At 36.0% G+C, this 21,930-nt stretch overlaps 3 protein-coding genes across 3 annotated transcripts; all 3 read right to left on the bottom strand.

Moving 5' to 3' along the window:
* Positions 1 to 1,910: 1,910 nt before the first annotated feature.
* On the bottom strand, positions 1,911 to 15,833 carry LOC147533040 (putative B3 domain-containing protein Os03g0621600). Its single transcript, XM_086650008.1, has 11 exons — positions 15,558 to 15,833; positions 13,468 to 13,954; positions 13,178 to 13,380; positions 12,828 to 13,043; positions 9,580 to 10,027; positions 9,016 to 9,161; positions 8,479 to 8,707; positions 5,044 to 5,147; positions 3,100 to 3,403; positions 2,790 to 3,013; positions 1,911 to 2,450 (listed from the first exon to the last, which is right to left on the bottom strand). Exons 1-11 carry the CDS (start codon positions 15,675 to 15,677, stop codon positions 2,049 to 2,051), a joined length of 2,883 nt encoding a protein of 960 aa, XP_086506134.1. The 5' UTR covers positions 15,678 to 15,833; the 3' UTR covers positions 1,911 to 2,048.
* Positions 5,097 to 7,417, bottom strand: LOC147533041 (B3 domain-containing protein REM16-like). The gene is made up of 4 exons (XM_086650959.1): positions 6,919 to 7,417; positions 6,497 to 6,779; positions 6,157 to 6,353; positions 5,097 to 5,591 (listed from the first exon to the last, which is right to left on the bottom strand). Exons 1-4 carry the CDS (start codon positions 7,000 to 7,002, stop codon positions 5,289 to 5,291), a joined length of 867 nt encoding a protein of 288 aa, XP_086507085.1. The 5' UTR covers positions 7,003 to 7,417; the 3' UTR covers positions 5,097 to 5,288.
* A 2,919-nt stretch (positions 15,834 to 18,752) lies between the features above and the next one.
* LOC147533039 (uncharacterized) lies at positions 18,753 to 20,938 on the bottom strand. Its single transcript, XM_086650958.1, has 4 exons — positions 20,676 to 20,938; positions 19,985 to 20,322; positions 19,311 to 19,418; positions 18,753 to 19,223 (listed from the first exon to the last, which is right to left on the bottom strand). The coding sequence occupies exons 2-4, from the start codon at positions 20,288 to 20,290 to the stop codon at positions 18,915 to 18,917; spliced, it is 723 nt and encodes a 240-aa protein (XP_086507084.1). The 5' UTR covers positions 20,291 to 20,322; positions 20,676 to 20,938; the 3' UTR covers positions 18,753 to 18,914.
* Between the last annotated feature and the right edge of the window lie 992 nt (positions 20,939 to 21,930).

The raw sequence follows: 21,930 nt of genomic DNA, 5'->3' as shown, positions 1-21,930 counted from the left end.
AAAGGATGGTTGAGCAATCTTTTTGAAAGATCAGTCCTTGAAGAAAACTGAGTTTTAGTCTTCGGACATGAATTTGCGATGATAATAAGCAATTCATTGTGCGTACGTTTTCTACAAGTGAATGTCGTCGGAAGGATGGTTGAGCGATCTTTTTGAAAGATCAGTCCTTGAAGAAAGCTGAGTTTTAGTCTTCGGATATGAATTTGCGATGATAATAAGCAATTCATTGTGGGTACGTTTTCTACAAGAGGAATGGGCATACCACGTAAAGTTGTCAATGTAGAAAGTGTTGGAGCAAAACACAACAATGATTTGGAATCTATCTCTCAATGTCTGGAGACGTCTGAGCTGCAATCCTGACCAGCCGAAAACACCTAATAACAAGGATATTTGGTTCTAGTATGAACTTACTTTTGGCATGAAAAATGTCACTATATTAGAAGTTCAAAATATCTTGGCGGGGAAATCCTGTTTTAGATTATTGATTTCGACCATGGGGTAGTCGTTCGATGTGAAACATGGATCTGAATCTGGTTTTGTTATTTGACAAGTCACGAGGTATCCTATATTCCTACACGGTACCTAACAATCTTTAGTGGTTCTACAAATACATGGGCACAAATTTCATTAATGCAGGGTGGAACTCTGTTTATTGGACATGATTTTGTGAATGTACACAAAACATATAAAATCTCATATTACGGTCATTGAAGTGACTACGACGAGTCCCCGAGTATTAGATACAAGTATCTGTGTCTAACACGGCAAAAAAACATAAAAAAGAAGAAGAGGACTGCCATGAAACAAGAAGAGGACTGCCATGCCCCTGAATTTGAATCCGTGTATCCTTCCTTTAAGATCATTATGCAACCAACTTATATAATGGAGAAGCATGCTCTGGTAAGCCCCAATCACATGAAAATACTGCACAATATGTTTTCTATTTGATCCACTACCCAACTTCTTTTTTAATATGATATTGACTTCTTAATCCAATAAGTCATACTTGTGCATAACTTCCCATTCCAATTAATGAACCGCTACATTGGTACTGAAAATCGAGTCATCAACCTTGTTTCGAACGGGAGAACATGGGCAGCAAAATGTCATATGTATGAAGCTGTCGCTAAGTTATACAAGTAGCATGCATTTGCAGCCGACAACGGTCTCAGGGTAGGAGATATTTGTCTGTTTCAGATGATCAACACAAATTACAATTGATATTTTTCAACAACAAATAAAAAACACAACGGATATTGTATTTAAGTTAACTACTATAAGAAGATCAAGCTTGCCATGAAGCCCATCACTAGGTTTTTTCTGAATCTCAAGCTTGACGATTTCATATGTAAATTTCTTGATGTTTACCTTATCCTTCAAGACTGGTTAGCAACTTCTTGAGCTAGCTCTATTGTAATGAGGCTCTGGTTGAGCCAACTTCTTCGGATATTTTGTTCTTTATATTGGTGGAATTTAGTGTGTTATGGACTTTTGCTTGGACATCTGTTTTTCAATATTGTTTTTACTATGGGTGGTTGTGAACTATGATATGACATCTTGCTGTGAACTTGCAATCCCACACTACTGAGGATCTAGGTTATTTTTTCGCTTGTGAACTTGCAATCTTATCCCTTAATCCATTTAACCCTCTTCCCAAGTTTCCATCCGTAGGTGACAGTAAATGTTTTGGATACAAATCAATTATTCATCTTTTTACTGCTCGGTGGCCTCTTGATCTACATGATGGTTGAAGGAATGACCGACCAGTATTCCCGTCATTCCGACACCTCCAATCTCTCTCTCTCTCAAACGTCGCTCTCGCTTTCTTTAGTAGCTCATTCTTCTCTAAAGAAAAAAGATCGAAAAGTTCATTTGTTGCAAAAAAAGAAGAAAAAAGATCGAAAAGTTCATTTGACATACTACACTTTCTAAAAAACGTTGATACAGGGAACTTACATAAGGGCAGAATTAGTAGATACATAATTCACTCTCAATTACTCATGCAGCAACCCCATTGTTATCTTCTTCTTCTTCATTATTGTTTTAGCTCAGCCTTTCAGTGAGCTACTATTCTGTAGATTTCGACTTGGGTATCGATGTATTCTTCTTTTCACTGATACAGTCGTGCAACTTTCACCTTCCTTCTTCTTAATCATCATCCCACTCGTGACCCTTTTCAGTGGAACCAACTCATTTACAACTCGAAATATTTGAACATTCAATACAAATGTTCTGTTAATCTTTCGAGTAGCACGTTCGAATACACACACATCTCCCACTTCCAAGTTGTTTTCTTGTACAAATTTAATCCATTCTGCACCACAAATGGCTGCTCTTGACTTGAATTTGTAGTAATAGTGCTTAACAGTCCATTTCTTGCCTTCGAAATTAAGGATGATATCTTCACTTACGCCAGAAAGATACTTGCTAGCAATGTCAAATGGGACTATCTGCAAGAGATCAAATCAAGATGATGGGAAGGATCAATTTGTATTTCTATGTATAATATATCGAATTGGACTCTTCTTCTAGCTTGGGTCGGTGGGGCTTGGTCGAGAGTGGGCTTGAGCATGTCAAGTCGATTCACATCACTTTTACCCCTAAACAAGGTTAGATTCTAATAAAAACTTGGTTCAAGAAACAATCTTGATTCGACATTCAAGATTTAGAGAAATTCTGAATCATTTAGACAACAGTAAAATCTATAGCTAAATATACCAAACAAAAATTGTAATCGATCGAGATTTGGAGCTTAGAAACGAGAAGATTAAACGAGTTAAGACAGTTACCAGATAGAAACAGTAGGAGACATTTGAGGGTGCCATGACTGTAAAAAAATGTGGCTTTTCACAAGAAGCAGCTGCACTTGTAGCCAGTTCATATGCTCTATTTTTCTCTGCATCAGTGACTTTTCTTCTCTTCGATACAAACTGCATTCGATGCCTACTGTCTATATTATCATCGTCGTCGTCATCATCATCATTTATTTCTATTATATCATCTGTACCATTTTCTTGATCAAGAAACAAATCGATTAGTCATCCTCAAAACTAAAACTACATCTTATCTTGAAACTTCAAATCAAGATCTCCAACTTACCAGGTTCTCGTTTCTTATTTTCGGCCATTACAAGCTCCTTGTCAGATTTAGTGACATCCTTTTCACAGCCAGTTCTCCCATAGAATTTGACTTTAAACTTCGAATTTCCGCAGTATTTAAAAACCACGAAATCCCCGAATTCTAAAGAATTGTCATTCACAAAGGTTTCCCAACCATCATAGAAACACAAGTCTTTGTCAATTCTTTTTACTTGTATTGTCCATGATCTTCCATTAGGACATGTAACAATTGATTCAACTGGTAAATTCTCATCGAAATGTTCAATAAAACTCTGTGGTATTCGCTATTCGATATAAAAGCAAAATTTCAGTTTAATCATCACAATAACTTCATACATAGTTGAAACATCTAAAATATAACCTAATTGTTCCTATTCTCTCTAAACATCTAACTAAGTATTACTAGTTGTTTTACAAGATTTATATCAAGCAAGTCAAAATTTCAAGATTTTAAAACTTGGGTCAAAAAAAATTTGGCAGATCTTTTTGTTTCATACAATTTCACCATAAACAAACAATATCACTTTAAAAAACCTAAAATAGAAGAACTTGAAAAAGGGTAATTGGTTTTACCAGTTTTTCATTAAAATCATCAGCAACCAAGACCTTAAAGAAAGATGGACTTCTTGAGTTGTTGATTGTGGACTTCACCTTACTCCTCCTTGTCATCTTCCCTTACTTTTTAATTTTACAGAGTTAAGAAGACTTGAAGACTAGCTTTTCTATTTTTAGGGTTTTATATGCCTAAAAGTGATTGCCACAGTGAGTTTCCATTAATAATGAGTAATAATTTTAGTGAAGTTGGAAAGTTATTATCATGAAATACTGAAACTCCCAATTAGAGTCCGTTTGAAATTCCTAACGTGCCCTCCTAGTTATAAATGCTTGGCGCAGTCCCCAACGAACTATCGTACTACAACGACTTTTGCCCTTTACCCCTCAATGATGACCAATTCATCTATTCACCCTCACTTTTACGGTTTCGTTAAATACGAGGCTCAGTTGAGTTTTGCATCAGAGAATCTCCACTGCAAGACTCGAGTCGGAAAACTCTAAGTGTCCGTCTAAATTTTTTTGAGGTTTTTTTTTACAAAAAACTCTCTATAATGCAAAACTAAATTTGGGTCTTAAGATGAGTGTAACAGAATTCAATTTTAAGATGTTTCAAGAAGAAATTCAAAATCTGAGATCTTTCTTGAATATCTCAATTGTCCATCAATACAATATTCAGGAAATGACACCTAAGTAATTGTTAAGTTTTTAACGTGTTGCACTGGAGGTGTCTCTTGAATCGAAGATCTCAATAACGTCATCGAAGAAAGAGGATCTCAATACTCGACACATAATAACATAATACAAATAATATTTACTTTTTGGTTTGGCATTGGAGATGCTCTTAGAGAAAGAATTTATAACTCTAAATATCCTAGGTGGTACTTCGAGCTTTTCAAATTGACTAAATTTGAAACTTAAAAACATAGACAAACATTTCTTGACAAAACAAGTTAAAAGAAAGGCAAAAATTGAGTTGTTCAATTTTTAGTAGTGAAACGGGCTGAGTTGCTTAAAATGAAATTCTCCCAACAATTTTCAGAGACTAGGTTAAAAGATAAGGTAGATCAGTGAGCAAAGTACCAAAGTCTATGGCACTTATTTCCAGTGTAACAGCAGGGTCTCATATTGTGTCTAAAGCTAAGGGTGAGACCGTGAGAGCGATTCAACATATCCGCTATTTGTAAGTAATGTAACAGTTTTTGTAAATCGAAAATTACAGCAAGCAAAATATGTTATTTGCATATGACGAATAATAGGCTTGTACTTTTTTTTTTCTAAATCCATTTCAACCTTTCAACTTGTCTATATATTCTATCTCACCATTAGAAACATTTAGGTCACTATCAAATATTGAATCTGATTCTCAAACCTGGTTTTGAGAATAAATTGCAGGGAATTCATTAAAGACCAAGAAAACAAACATCAAATAAATTGCAGGGAATTCATTAAAGACCAAGAAAACAGAAAATACACCTACAGATTGCATATAGCCCCCAAGACGATTCGATAATTAAAATCGTGTTGCTCACAAAAAAAAAGATAATCTACCAACAAAAGTTGCAGGCTTACATTTTCGCACTCAGGAGCTCTTACTTTTACGCCTGTTTGGATGCTTTAGTTTTCTTTTTTGCCAACTCTGACTATTTTAAGTGGAACTATCTCTTCTTCAACAACACGAAAGATACGAATATTGAGGACAGATTTGCGCTGCTTTTGAGTTGAAGACTCGAACAAACAAACATCCCCAACTTCCAAGTTATTTTCGAGTATAAATTTCGCCCACCCTGAACCAGAAATTTTAGAATTTGAACGAATTTTGTTATAGAAGTAGTTCACTGGCCATCTCTTGCCTCCCAAGCTAAGGATTACTTCTTCGTTTTTTCGAGGTAGATATTCCAACATGGACTTAGGGATTCCCTGTAAGAAATAAAATTGTAATGGTGATTACAAACAATAACAAAACGTAACAAACACTAGAAGTCTTGAGAATAAATAAGAGTCCTCTAGTTCCCTTCCTAACTAGGTAGTATCGCTCACGATTCAGCTGTTAGGTAACTCAAGTCACAACCAATTCGGTGTGAGTGACTTTTGACACAGTTGGCTGGCTCGGGTCTCAGACATGATTGTGGCGTGCCTGAGTTCCAAGCCCTACTACTTAGCTAAACCAATTAAATATGACCCTGAGTTCCAACCTCGAGTTGCAAGCCCAAGTTGGCCGCCACTAACTTGGAATGAAACGACAAAGTGTTGCTACATTCACGGGACTCACAAGTAACTCGTGATTCATTGAGCTATGGATGTTGGCTAGACCAACCCATAGCTTACCCCAGTCCCAAAGCCTTCCATATCTCGAGTAACCATCAAGTCATGATATATTCAGTCGAGTTTATCCTGAGTAACTTTACTGTCTCAGGGCGCGGTATAGCCCGGCCAAGCCCGAGTACAGAGACCAATTGCTTAACTAGTGAAAAGAGAAACTTACAATATAGAAACTGTGGGATACATATGAAGGTTTCATGACTTTAAGAAAATGTGGATTTTTACAAGTAGCCGATGCACGTTTTGCCAACTCAAGTGCTCTGTTTTCTTCTGCCTTACTCACTTCTCTTCTCTTCGACACATAATGCAACCGATATATACGATTCAATTCACATTCTTCTTCCTCATCTCCCGAAGTTTCTTAACCATCAAATAACTTAATTAGTATCATGGAAAAGCAATATCACTACGAAAGTTCAATAAGAAACATAGACAACAAATACTGGATCCTCATAACTTATAGTTGGTATAACTCAAAAAAACTTATTTGGGGATTCATTTACCTTGTTTTTGTTGTTCTTCATGATTCAAATTCGCGTTTTTTTCGCAGCCATTTTTCCCGTAAATTTTCACTTTGAATTTCGAATTCCCATAGTATTTGAAAACTAAGAAATCCCCAAACTCAAGAGAATTGAATCTCACAAAGAATTCCCAACCATCATAGAAACACAAATCATTGTCAATTCTTTTCACTTGTATAGGCCATGCCTTTCCATTAGGACCTTCAAGGATGGATTTTGAGGGTATTTTCCCATGGAAATGTTCAATGAAATCTGGACATATACGCTACATGATAAAAATTTCTCATCAGTTTCATAAACCCTAATAAATTTGCATGATCAAATTGATTTTCCAAATGAAACAAAAAAATGCTACTCAAGAAAAAACAAAATTTTAGAAAAAGAAAAAGGGTAAATGAGATTACCAGTTTCTGATCAAAATCAGCAGCTATCAAGACTTTAAAAAAGGTTGGTTTCTTACTAGTGGTTGTGATGGAATTTCTCCCCATTTTTTGAACCAGAAGATTGATGGAATTTAGGTTTATGAAGAAGGTTTGAGTGGTGTAAGGGCTAATTTCTCATTGACACTATCTTATCACAAGAGAAAACAATTTTTGATATGACTTTTAGGGATCTAATTAATATTTACTAGACTTTTTTGGAGAGCTATTAAAATCTTCCATATGTGGAAATGATAATTGTAGTAAGATTTGAAGATATAGAAATTCATTCTTGAATTATCAATGGGGACCCTTACCATTTTTATTTGGAAACTCTATTTTTGCCTTAAAATCATAATTGTTATTATGCTGATTTAGGGGTCATGATTTTATTGCTTGACCTCAGGGCTCAGGGACATTTTTAGCTACATGTTATGGTAGTATACGAGGGGATTTGCATTACCACTCTCCACTTATAGCCCAATAAGAGATACGTTTGATTTTAATTAAAAATGAACGGGATTCACTCAAACGCAAATATTACGTATTTTCATATATCTTGGAATATCTTCATCTATTCTGAATTCTTCTTGATTGTCGAACATCGTCTTTTCGATCTGTCACGTACATACACAGAATGTTTGAAGTGTTCGACTTGGAGAGAAAATGAAAATAGGGTTTTAAAAACTTTAACTTGCCTTGATTTGAATGAAAATCAACTTCGACTGATAAAGACTTCAGCTCGGGTGCAAAACTCATCACAAGTCGCAACTCACGGTGAAAATGACTTCGCAACAATAGATAAACCGCTTGAATGGTGCAAAAGAGATGGACCATATGGCTAAATCTCTCTTTCTGATGTTGGTTTAATATTCTTGCATGAGAACTACAGTGTATTTGAAATCACCCACCATGAAGAGAATAACACCAAAGACAAAACAATCAAGACTCCATAGAAATGCAACCAACCATATGTGTGTAATTGGTAGTTGACCTAAATCTTTAAATAAAAAACAGAAAGAACCTCTGTTATGGACCCAACCAAGAAGGCTTCAACTTTTTCTTTTATTGTCCCTATGACAGTTTTTTTTTTGTAACCCCCTGTTAGAAGTTTGTTGAAGAGGAGAAATAATCACAAGATTAAGTTGGGAAAAAGATTGACAAAGTAAAAAAAATCGTCCGTAAATCAGGATCTATTAGGTATCATAAGGCCCTAAAACAACCAAATCTTGAATTTCAAATACAAGCATCACAAAGCAGAAAAAAAAATTGCAAAAGAATTGAGTTCATCTCTCTGTTTGTCTTGAAGTTGATCACAAAGATTTCAATTTAACACTGGATATCCTTCTTCCACGTAAAATTGTGTATAAAAGGAGGAGGATCTGGAAGTGAAGATAAGGATATATAGTTTCAAACTCACATTAACAGAGCTAGGGCTAACATAAGAAAGTTCAACAGGAGCACACAATGATAAGAACACAACTTAAATGTCTTAACGGTTATCACATATAATAAGTATCTTATAACGACTACTCTTGTTTTAGCATCTGTAGATGTGAACATTCATCAAAAAGTTTTCCACAAGCTCAAATACACAGTGATCTCCTACCTTTAGATAATTTTCGCTCATAAATGATTTCAACTTTGAACATACAACATATCCCCGTGAATCATTGAAGGCTTTCACCTTCCATTTGTTTCCTTGTTCATTTCGTAGCTCCAGCATTCCCAAGTCTCTAGGAACATGTTCTCTTGCGAAATCAATCGGTATATTCTGCAAAATTGTATTATCTTTTAGGAACTAGACGAAGTTGTGAAGATTAGAAGCTTGTCATCGGTACCAATAAGTTGTATAAAGAACAGACAAAATCAAGATCCTTGAAGTGTTCACAAACTTAGATCATTCGCTTAAACAAGAATCATGGTCTCAGCACATGAGATTCACTCTACACTAATATCTACTATCAAAGGATAACCAAAATTTATCGTTGTAGCATAATACTAAATTCAATGATACATAGTGGACATAAATGGTTATGGGTCGTCAAACAAAACATACAAAAGTCATGGTTACCAACTCACCAAATGAAATGGCTGAGCCACGCTTGATTTCCTCAGATTAGCTACGAAGAACGGGAAATTAGACGTAAAATAGTAGGCTCGTTCCTTCATTTCTATCGTTGTATTTACCATAGGTCCCTTCAGTTTAGAAGATGATGCTGATAGACCTGCTCATACAGAAAACGATTACTTGAAAATGGGAAATGATAAAGTTCGCCGCTTCAGAATCGTTAGTTGCAGACAACGAGAAAAAAAAGGCCAACTAAGATTAAGGACGATCCTAGTTGGACGAATTAGGGTGGGAATTGGGGCTATCCTATAGGTACCCATGGAATACTTTGGGCTTCAAGCAGAGATAGTTGTGTAAAAAAAGAATATCATTAGGCAACATCATATAACACAAAAATGAAACTACAACTCTATTGTCAAGAACCGTCAAAAGCTCTTTATATTCAAATCAAAACGACAAGTTAAAAAAATATATACTATATATGAGCCCTTTCATGGAAAACAGAAACAATACACATATATCGATTGGCAATAATGTTAGGAAGAAAAACAAATAGGCTAGGAAGAAGCTTTTACCTCGTAATGGATTCAACAAATCGTACGAACCCAAGCTTTCTGGTTCAGTCTTACCTTTCATCGATAACTTCTCGAAACGTTGAGGGGTGAGATTGTTGGAGTCATAATAATTCTTCTCTTTTGTACCAAGATTCATTGTTTTGACATGTTTAGGTGGTCTTCCATAGGTCGAACCTTGAGAAGGTTCGGCATAAAAAGATTCCTCTCGCTCGCATGCTTTTATATTGAAGATTTTGACACTAAAGCGCATACTACCCTTGTAGTTGAACAACAAACAATCAAATATATGCAAGGAGTTGTCTTTTGCAAAGTTTGCCCAACCATCCTCAAAAAACAATCCTTCTCTAGTTACATTCAGTTTGACATGCCAAAATTTACCACTCGGACCCTTCAGAATTGCAAGTTGAGATGATTTCGGTAACTGCTCGCTTAAGGATGATGGGATCCGCTGCAGAAACAAAACAACTGATTGTGAGCATTTTGAGTGGAATGAATTCATACAACTTCAGTAATGTGGCGTCTTTTGTTCACATTGTCTGAGTCAGATCCAAAATCAGCTCCATTCAGACGAGTCAGACAAAATTAATCAGACCCAAAATTAACCTCGATCAACCATTTTGACAAGTCAGGCAAAATGAATTCATTATAGCTCTAGTAATGTGGTGTCTTTTGTTCTTATTGTCTCAGTCAGATCCAAAATTTACCCCATTCAGACGAGTCAGCCAAAATTAATCAGACCCAAAATTAACCTCGATCAACCATTTTGACGAGTCAGACAAAAAAAAGTTGATTTTTGACTATTCCGAGTCAGACCCAAAAACAATTTAGGAAAACAGAGACTATAACAATTTAGGAATAAGAAAAAGAAGAATAATACCAGACGGTACTGAAATCCTTGTGATAGAATTGTAATGAAGATAGCTGAAGAAGTTCCTTTTGAAGTACTAACTCCCTTCTCTTCTTCCATTTCACCACCTATCCTCAATTTCTCAAATTCTCTCTCTCTCTCTCTCTCTCTCTCTCTCTCTCACTAGAGGTGTGTGTTTTTATCAGGTCTTCCAATCTCCATCCTTCTGGCAACCTGATTTGTCCAGCGCCCTTTCTCTCTCTTTCTCCACCTGCAGAAAACAGAACAACAGAAAATCATGCTGGGACCACCTCCTTACTTAGTACATTATATACCTCTCTAGGCGCTCATCTTTTTGCTAATGGTACGCCCTTCTCTTGGGACACTAGGGGGCCTCGGACCGAGCAATCTGAGGCCCACGGACAATGCGGTCTGAGCCGACTGGGCGTAGTCTATGTTGTTCAAACCAAACACAGATGATGCCCAATCCGAGTGCTTTCAGACTGCACCAGTCTGCGGGAGCGCTGAGAGTGAGGGCGGGTTAACAGTAAAAAGGAGAGATTGCCGAATTTAGAAAAGAAAATTTCAAAGTTCGAGCAATTACCGAAAAAATAATCATGATTAAGGAGTGATGCTCGTTTTCCATGACGACCATTAAAAAGGTTGAGCTTTGGTCCAAAAGTCCATTTTAGGAACATAAATGTGTCCGACTCTCTCAGTAGAAAAATAAGCAGGAGATCTACAAACGAAATGATATTTTTGTCCATCTATCTTTTTAAAAAACGAGTGGTAGGGAATAATGCAATTGTGAACAAATATTTACGTATTGTAATAGTTCATAATGTGTAATACTACAAAATTTGGGATTTTCGAAACGAGAAGAAAACTTTAAAAATGAATATGAATGTTTCTGTTCATAATGTATTATGGACAAGTATATCGTGTTGTGCATAACATATTCTTTTTGTACTGTATGAGAAATAAAAAATGTTCTAAAAAGAAAAACAGTATTGTAATTCAAGTAGAAGAACAAAATATGATATCTGCCATAGTGATTTATGAACGTCGTTACGAGTGATTATAAAAAGAAAATGAGACAATTCATAATACATTATTAACAATCATAATGCGTTGCGAAAATTCACAGGATTCACAAGTAGAGGAGTATTTTGATCCAGAGAAAAAATTGGTTTTTGACTGTCGGTCAATTACAATCCTTTCTCCATTAATTTTGCCTAAAAGTAAGATAAATTTTGACTTATCGTCTGTTTTTTTGCCGAACGAGGGCTAATTGTCTATTTTGTGAAAATAAAATGGATTTTAGTATCATTTTCTGAAAAAATCTACGTTTTTCGCATATAATTGTTAATTTTTTTAAATTCCTAACATGTTAAAAGTGAGTTATTCTATTGATGCCAAGTATATACACCAAGTGCACAAGTTATTTCAAACTACAGAATAATAAGTACTAATGAGGTGGATCAACCATTTCAAAAGAAAATGCATATAGCAGTATATTTGTTGTAAGGGTTAATTCCGTTTTAATCTTAAGAAATTAACATTCTGATCCTTCCTTTTACCATAGAAATTTTAAGCTAATGTGACGCCCCGAACTGATATTGTCTCAACTTTTTACCACCTCAGGCTGAAGCCCACAAATACGAGGACAATATCGTTAACTGCTAGGGCTTGCCGACTTGGGGCGTCACAGCTAGGCTGAGAGAATCGAGAGCCATAGCTAGGGAGAGATCAGGCTGTATATGAATGATCTTTAGGCTGTGAGGTTGACTTCATTTTGTTGGCAATGGCTCAGATGGGATCAGTATTAATAGGTTTAGCAACCTCCATTGGAGTAAGGTTAAGCCTTGTTGATATCTACCTGCTGGGGGAGATGGGTTGACAGACCAGACGCGAATGGTCCATGATCCGACAAACTTCGCCGATAGCACCAGGGAATTTTTTTGTAACTGAATTTAAGCACTTTACCACCATCAGTAAGAATCGGGTTTATCACAGAAACAAGAGGTGTTCGAACATCATAAAGAAATTGAATTCGAATGAAGGTATTAGCTACTAACCCAAAATTCTTAGTTGTTGTATGTATATGAATAAATTAAAGACATGGTTTAGCAAATTCAATGAAAATTTGAAGCAACATGATCCCAATAAAGAAACCAGTCAGGATAGTGAGGAGAGAATTCCATAATCAAAATATAAAGTTCTAATAATATTTATATAGTAAAACTTCACAACTGAGAATCAGAATCCGTATACTTTACTATATAACAACTACTTGAATGATTTAGAACAGTTTTTAGTGTAAGTTACCAATTCAGACATAGAAAAGTTCAAATTTCAACTATCCCACACCACCGGCATACTAGTTATAGAAAATAGAAACCTGAAAACGAAGATCTGTTGCCTCGATCACCTCGAAAACACAAACATCTCCTACTCGTAGATAATTTTCTTTCGAAAATGCTCGCCAACTATATAGTTTGCAGACATTACTCGCGTACATATGGCATTCGACAGTCCATTCTCCGTCACATGTAATAAGTATCATATCATGAATTCCAACTCCTACATATCGCTTCATGAACGAGAATGGTATATTCTGCACAAATAAGAACATCTTGCTAGATCAATATCATGATTATGTATAAATAATATTGAATGTCAATGAAAACCAATTTAGCCCAAGTTGTGAAATGTAGAAATTTGATGGTGAAGTGTGTTTTGGAAATTTACCAGAGCAAACTTGCCTTCTACATAAGTAGGTTGCATTATAACCTTGAAGTGTGGATTCTTAGGTTTGAAGGAAATAGCTTCTTGACATGCTTTTTCGTGTTTCTGGTTTGCTATTTTCTTCACCACACGAGTAGCATACGTTAAGTCCAGACATCTACCACGGACAGGCACGTTCGGTCCTCGTTGTGTAGCAGGACCCTTATCTGTATTGATCAAGTATAATCAAAACATTTATAATGACATGAAATGAATATCTGATGATGGAATACTAGAGCGAGTTATTTGATCACCTTTGGAGTTAACGGAGCGACTTCCCTTGCCTGAATCAAACCTAAGAGGAGACCTAGTCAAATGTTGTGGATTCCATTCATATCCATCATCACTATCGATCTCATGTGCAGGACTTATGCGTCGGGAAACACCGAGGATTTCAACTGAGTCATCTTCCTCTTCTTCTCTATGATTTGGAAACTTCTCATATCCTTCTTCACCGTTATTTACTTCCTTGAAGGAGTCAAAATCTATGTGAAATTCTGGCTCAATAGCAGAACGATCTAGTATACGGACATGAAACTCTGAGTTTCCCTTGTATTTGAAAATTAAAAAGAACCCACAGCATATAGAGTGATACTCGAAAAACCCCTTCATTCCGTTCTTGAACCACATTTTGCCATCAGTTTTTTTCACTTCGACCTTCCAAACACCATTTCCAACCTTGAGAACAGCATAATTAGATATTGTCTTTCCATGGATTTGCACGAAATCCGATGGAATCTCCTGCAATATACCCATAGAACCACGTTTTCAGTGACAAAAATGGATGTGAAGGGTATAAAGTTTGGGAGCTAACAGTGATATACATTTTACATGATAAATTAGTGGATTAAATCATTAAATAATCACAAGGGAGTTTTAAAGGATAAAGGGTTTTTTGCACTAATCTTGAGGTGGGTGCCCAAAATCTCAGTTGTCTAACTCGTCGAAATGTCTACTTCAGATTGATTTCAAGTCCCTATCATCAGCCGAGGAAGTTAACTCCCATAAGAAAACGTTTCTGATCCGGTTATCCCGATCCTGATTTCTAAGCTCGAGTTCTCTTTCCTTCTTTGATTCGCAAGCTCATCTCCTCCCTTTGGTCGAGTAACTTAGTTCCCACCTCCTTTTCTTGGGTTGAGGAATTCCAGGTCTCAAGGAGAGCTAGGGGAACCACCTCTGCCTTACCTTAGGCCTAGGTCGAGCAGCTCAAATGGTCTCCGTCTATCTAGAAACTCTTCCTAAAGTCCCACAACATCTTCAGCGCTAAAACAGTGCACTTATTTCTGTGAATCGATAAATATTAGGACTTACTACTATACTGCCCCCATCTAATTATGTCGTAAAAGTCTCCTGAAGATTCCAATGTGTTACTATTACAGGCCAAAGTCGCTCAACAAATTGATGCCCTGACACCTGAAAGGAATTCAGGAGTTCTATCTTTATTTGTCTGAAGGGTTGAGGGGGCAATCCAAGTGCCTTGAAATAGAGTTTTTGCCTCGTCTTTTGTATAAATGACGGCTCCGTGGAAAGAACACATCATATGTTGAAGAGAAGGAAGCTCCTGATATAGGGTAACTAATAATGCTGCAATTTTCCCATCATTCGACCTATTGTGCTCCAGTCTTACTTCGAACAAATGCTATATCTATTCAGTGGAGACAGGCCTCTACTTGATACGATTCTTATCTTTTCTATCTAAATCTTTTCTTTTCTATCTTAAACGTAATGAAATGAATGAACCCAAATCCAGGCATAGGACAAACCATGATGAAACGGAGAGACTACCCAAGAAACAGGTAGCTCGAGTGAGTAACTAGCTAGAAAGGATGGATGCATCTCTCGATTGAGAAGAAAAGGAAAACCACCAGTCCACCACCGAATCAGATTGATTGACGAAGAAAATTTGAAAGTCACTCTCTTTAGACAAAATTCCCTCTTATCCATAAGGAAATCATATACTACTTACTGGTTTCGAATAACCGATTGAGATCTTCCATCCCTAGTTCACCTCTATCTACTTCCTAAGGATTTGTTACTGTTAATATGCATTCCAATTGTTACACAAAATCACTCAAATTTTCTTCATATAAACCACAAACAATAGTTCAAGAATCAATTAAACAATAAACACTGTACAATCATCCTTCTAATGACTCAATATCATCATTCATCAACTCTCACTGTCGATCCAAATCAAATTGTTATATGAAATGATGAACTCAAAACCATGGAGCGAACCCCACCACTTTAAGAACTAATTTTAGACCAGAAAGAAGAAAAAGTAGACAAGGAGTAAAAGAAATTGGAACTAAAAACAGTAAAGGAAAATGGGAAGATATCTTACAAGTTTTCGATCTCGTAGTGTCCGTGGGAGAATGACCTTGAAGAAATACTTCATCTTCTTCTCTAGAAAATCTTGACGAACCTTGCTACTCACATTAATTGGTTGAGCTAGAATCACCATGTCTTGTTTGCTTAGGGGTATTAAAAAGGATTTTGAGCACAAGTTGTCTATGGGGAGGTTGTCAGGGATTATAAAAATTAGGGTTTGCTTGAGATTTGTAGAGAGGGTTTTGGAAAAAGAAGAGATTTGGGAGAAATCAGAGATGATAAAGAGCTCTTCTTCTTCTTCCTGGGTCTCTGTTATTCAAAGATTTGCAAGTACAAAAGAAACAGAAAAACCCATCAATAGTATGGGACTTTATCATCTAGCCGTTGATTGTTATACCGTTTTATTATTAAAAAGTCAAAGAAATAATCGAACGGTTTAGATCAAGGGTATGTGTTTTATGAGTAGGGAAGGCCGTATAACTAATTATTGAACTAATTATTCTTCCCCTTTCACGTTGAATTGATGAAAGGGCTGATTTTCATTTCCGTTGAAAGGAATATGATTTGGACATTTTCCACTCTAGTTTAATTTTGAAAAATTTAAAGATATCATGCTGAAAGTTTGAGACTTTAATTCAATTTTGTATATCGTTTTGAAATGGGTTCAATTGCAATTCAATGTTTCGTTGACTAAATGATTTACTATATGTATTCTTTCAAACGAAGATCATCATAGACGATTTAATCATTGAGTTTCATAGATGTACATTCGTATTGAAACGTAAAATGTGCCAATTGTGACTGCTATACAAATGTGCCGACTATTCCCAACTGAAACATTTTCATTACATGCTCCAATTATATGATATGGAGCGGCGGAGCAAAGAATCAAAGTAAGGGCAGGTTGTATTTATATCAAGAGTTCACATAATTTTTTAATTTCTTGACAATAGCTATTGAGTTTAATAGTGATAAAAAATTCATGCACTTGACAAATATCATGTAAGAAAAGAATTGTAAAAATGATCATGATCATGATCAGAGTAGTAACTCACTTTTAAATTGGAAAAGATTCTTCATCGGGGTATAAGTTTTTGTGCCCCAAGCTACATAATTACTTCATCATTGAATTCATATCTATTTCTTGAGCAAGATTAGACACAATTTGTGTTTAAAAAGAATTAATTAAAATTTAAATACAAAAAGATGAATAAAACCTTAAAATAGAGAAAAGAACTCGCGACTTAACGGTGTAGTTGGTGCTTGGTGGTGTTTGTTAAAAGAATTAGTTGAAAAAGGGAAATATATGTAGGAGGGGGAACTCAAACTCACGACCAAATGGAAAGAATCCACTCGTTTTACCATCTACAAACGGTCACAAACTTTTAGTACAGAGTCTCAACATTAAATTGAAGTTACAGGTGGGAAGAGCCGGGCCGCAGCCCGACCAAACCGACCTGTAGCTCCACCTCTGATCGTATGTTCTTATGGATAAGAGGCACAAGTAGGCATAATCTGTTATCATTTATTTCATAAAAAAAAATTGTTTTGACCCGACAAAAAAATGTAACTCTTTTAGTCTTATTGACATAACCAACTGATATTTCAGTTTTTTTTTGTTGAAAGACGTAGATATTAAGTTTGGGCAGCATTAAAAACCCCAACACAAACTAAATAGCTTTATTTCATAATATTATTGTCACATAACTATTTGAAGATAATTCTATATAGTCTGAAGTTAATTCTTGTCACATAATATTGTTTTCTATTTTCGATGAAGGACATAACAATAGACACTTGAAGTAATGATGATATTTTCGATGAAGAACACAACTATAGACACTAAAAGCAACGATGAAATGTAGATGGACCCAGATTATATAGCATATAGACAAAGATGAATAAATTGAGTTGAGCACTTGAGCTACACAAATATCTCAACATATCACACTACAAACCCTAAAAATCAATCTATGTTTCAATGTTTGTAATAGTTGGTGTTTAACGTTATTATTTTGAAAACTCGGGACTTATATTGTTATTACTGATAGCTAAAACGGTCATAATTTTTGAAATCTCTAATTCTTGTGGGTGAAGTTTTGTTCAACGGTCATAATATCTGGAACAAGCGCCAAGAATCTTGATGATAAATAGAACCCCAGATATCAATCCCCAGCGCCAAATCTCATTACAACTTCCCCTCTTTCTCTCTCTCTCTCTCTCTCTCTCTATAATCTTCTTCTTCTTCTTCTTGATTTCAATTACTTACTTACCGTTGAACTTTCTCTTTCTATCTTTCTACTGGTCTGAAATAATGTCAGGAAACATCTTATCATTCAACTTTGATCATCAAAATATCTTAACTCAATTTTACTGTGAAAAAGAAGGATCAGAGTCAAGTTATGATGAATTAACAGAAGAAAGTACAAGTGATTGTTGCAATTTCGAGTTTGATATTCGACTGATCAAGAGAACCCAATGGATGGTCGAACCTATAGAAATTGATCAAGAAATGTATCTTTATCAAGAATTATATGAACCAACAATGATTGTTAACAAATTTTGTCTAAACCCAGGGATCTTTCTTCGCTATTCAACCTTTCGTCGAATCATTGGCACCAATATCTCTTCTTTCCAATTCAATGATCGATTCACAGAACTGAGAGTAACAGAGGAGATTGCAGGAATAGCAACCCTAATTGCCAATCAAGAATCAAAGAATGGGGAGATCAAGATTAGTAAGTATAGAATTTGTATTGATTTGGTTTTATCAGATGTTTATATTCATGGTGAACAAACAGAGATTGACAGAGCTTTGATGGAATCAAGCACAATAGTAAATATGGTTTCAGCATCACAATCGTCGATCGACGGACTAGAGAAAATCGAATTTAATGATGAATTCTCGATGAATACGAGTTGTAGTGTGTGTTTGGAAGAGTTTGAAAGAGGTTTAAGATTGACAAAGATGCCATGTTCTCATGTTTTCCATGGTGATTGTATAACACAGTGGCTCCAAACAAGTCACTACTGCCCTATTTGTAGGTTTCAAATGCCCACTTAGTTCCATTTATATATTGTTGATCTTTGTAAAATTGAAAATTATCATTCTTTTGTTAATAAAATTCATTTTCTCTTTCCACATAAGACTTTTTTCTCTCTGTTAAACTAGACATTAAAAGCAATATGAAATCTAGATTGAACGAGATTAATTAGTATAGAGACGAAAAATATATAAATGAATTGAGTTAGACTAAACAGTGCAGCGACACGTATATCTTAACATATCACACTACGGAACCGAACCAATCAATCCATGCTTGGATATTAATAGATTTCAGTAATCAGTTCATTTTCCGTTAAAAGTTGCTCAGAAAAGACTGTTGAATGGGTTGGTGATTGAATCCCTGAGGTCGGAGTAGAGTCCATAAAGCGAATACTGTCTTAGATTTTTAACTTCATACCACGAATTTAGAACCTCATAATTCTTATCCGTCCCTGAGAATGCCAGCTGAATTCCGACACTGCATTTGTTAGAACCATCTTGATTTGTACAGTTTGATGTTTTTATGGCACATTGTTCGCCAAGACACACGAATGATGATTTCCCAGCACATGAATCACAACCATCTTTCTTCCAAAACATGTTCTGTAACGTACCACTCTGGAATTCGAGTATCTGTTCATAGAAGAATTGAAATTTTAATGGTAGACATGACAGAAGAAAAGGTGGATATCAAAGTGTTTGTATGTTCATGGTGTTTACCAGAGTAAAGCTTGTAATGATGTTGGCGTTATCTGCAACAAAAACTGGCGGTGACCTTGCTGCATATTTTCGTCCGGCAAATGCTACCATATACCCACCCGCCGTACTCTAGATAAAATAAGAATTATCATATAAAGATCGATATAAACTAAGTTTAATCACAAAATACAGATTTTAGTTCATCAAAAACAAAAACCTAGTAGTAGAAGGGAACCAACTCGGTCCCTTCGAGGAGTCGATCCCTAATCTCCACCTCTCCGAGCCAAATACCTCGGATGAGTTTCGGCTGAGTTTTCACCATCTTATATGACATAACCTTTATATCAATATGTATATTTGTATATACAATACATACAAAATATAGGCCAGAAATTCCATTCTGATAATTCCAAGATAACTCCAATAGTTCTAGAGGTTTCAAACATAACAACTAAGTCAGATGTTCGACCTAACACCCACTCAGGTTACTCCCCGAGCCTGATACAGTCTCTGAGTTACTCGGATGGATCGGCCACTCTCAGCCGCTTAGCCAAGAGCATAAACATAATATTATAATCACGATATAGAGCTCAACACGATGACATAATACCAAATTGTTTTTCATGTTAGAAGAGTAGAATCTTAGAAAAATTATAATGACTATAAATTTTGAAGGAATACGAAGAAAAAATTACCGGAGAGAAGGAGCTGCTGTTAAGAGTAAGAAGAGAGATCTCATCAACCTTTGGCCTAAACACTGCAAGTTGAGCACCACTACCCGAAAGAGAAAGGCGACTATCACAAGGTGAAAGTTGTGTTTGGTTGTAAAAGAACGACTCTTTTGTAGAAAACACAATTCCGAAACTAAATCCATCTGATTTCTGAATTTTCGCATCTGAACATGGATCGAATACTGTATTTGTATCATCTGCAGTCACCATTATCGACAATGTCGTATACACAACCATCGTCACTAATATCACCATCATCTTTGAACCCATGACTAATTGTATAATAACCTTGTACCCTAAACCTTCATGATCACACCAAAAATCAAATCTAACTACATAATATAAGAATTCAATACAAATTAACATACCCATAAACTAGATGCCATAATCTCAATCTAAATTTTCATTTTCTATCACAAGATATCCATAAAACTACATACCATTAGCTTAACCTGTTTTCACAAGAGTAAAGCCTAAAATTATCTAGCTAGTTTTCAATAGGCAAAATTAACATGATGAACCCTAAGTCAGATAATTGGTCTCAAACATATTCATTTTCAAACAAAGGAACCCTAGAATCCAAAAAAAATTCACGAATCATAATATCAAATAAACAATAAAAACCCAAAGATTCAAATGGATCGAAGAAACCAACCTTAATTTTATGCGAATTAATCCTGAACTGAAACGGGAAATTCACCAAATACGTTATCGTTAGTTTGATCAATTAGGTCTTTAGATAAAAACGAGAAAGGAAAATATAATGGAGGATTAGTTTTTACTAAAGGGATCAGAATGTATGAAATTGGGGTTTTCGTGAAATGGAAGATTTTGACGTAGCCTTCTTGGTTTTGGAGATTTGGGAGGGAAAGGAACCAACCGAAGATAATTTTATGGGCAGGCCAGATGGGTCCTCGTTAGGGCTGGGAAAACGGTCCGGAAACCCGCGATCCGGCCCGTTTGGCCCGAACCGTGGGAGACCGATGACCGAAGCAGCCCGAGCCGGGTTAGCCCGGCCCGATATAACGGGCTAATAGGGCCGGGCTCGGACAGGTTCTCAATTCCGAGTCCCGGCCCGTTAAGCCCGTCCGAAGCCCGGCCCGATGAGTAGCCCGATAGTTTGCCCGATAGTTTGCCCGTTAATGGAGCCCGATGAGTAGCCCGATAGTTTGCCCGAATGTCCGCGTGTTTTTAATGAATCCAACGGCTGAGATTACATGTAATCTCAGCCGTTGGATTAAATCTCACCCGCCTATAAATACCCCTCAATTCCCAGGTAAAACTCTAATGCCTATCTCTCATTACGAACCCTAATGCCTCTCTCTCTCTTCCGCCGCTCTCTCTCTCTGTTTCCGGCGCTCTCTCTCTCTCTTTCCACCCCTATCTCTCTCCCTCTTTCAGCCTCAGCCCTCAAACCATAATGATTGTCTAGGGTTAAACGTTTTGGTCACTAAAGAACACATCTTCTGATCTTTATCATCTACTGTTGGTCGACTCTAAAAGAAAACATCATCATCATCGTTAAAACATCAATATGGTAAGATTTTCATCATCATCTCTCTGATTTTCTATTAAAGATTATGGTTATGATTACTTTGGTCGAAGTCTCTGTTCACATCATCATCATCTACTGTTGGTTAAAGATTATGGTTATGATTAGTTCATGATGGGTATACGCCGATGATCTTTAAGATCAAATGAAGCGGTTAAGCCTTCGAACTAATCTTAGATAGGTTTTTTTATTTATTTATTTTGTGTTATTTGTTTATGATTTGAGAAATGTAATGTACTGTTGGTTATTATTAAGATGTAACAGATCTCTGTTTGATCAGACAGATCAAAGTTATAAACCTTTGATCTGTCTGATCAAAAGGGTCTGTTTCCTTTTCTGTAATGTTTTTTTTTTTGTG

The sequence above is a fragment of the Eschscholzia californica genome, unplaced genomic scaffold (assembly GCF_041429995.1).
Source record: "Eschscholzia californica isolate CP2 unplaced genomic scaffold, dmEscCali1.0.p SCAF_6, whole genome shotgun sequence".
NCBI lineage: Eukaryota > Viridiplantae > Streptophyta > Magnoliopsida > Ranunculales > Papaveraceae > Eschscholzia > Eschscholzia californica.
The sequence above is the reverse complement of the archived record's forward strand: the minus strand, read 5'-3'. Positions and strand labels throughout refer to the sequence as shown.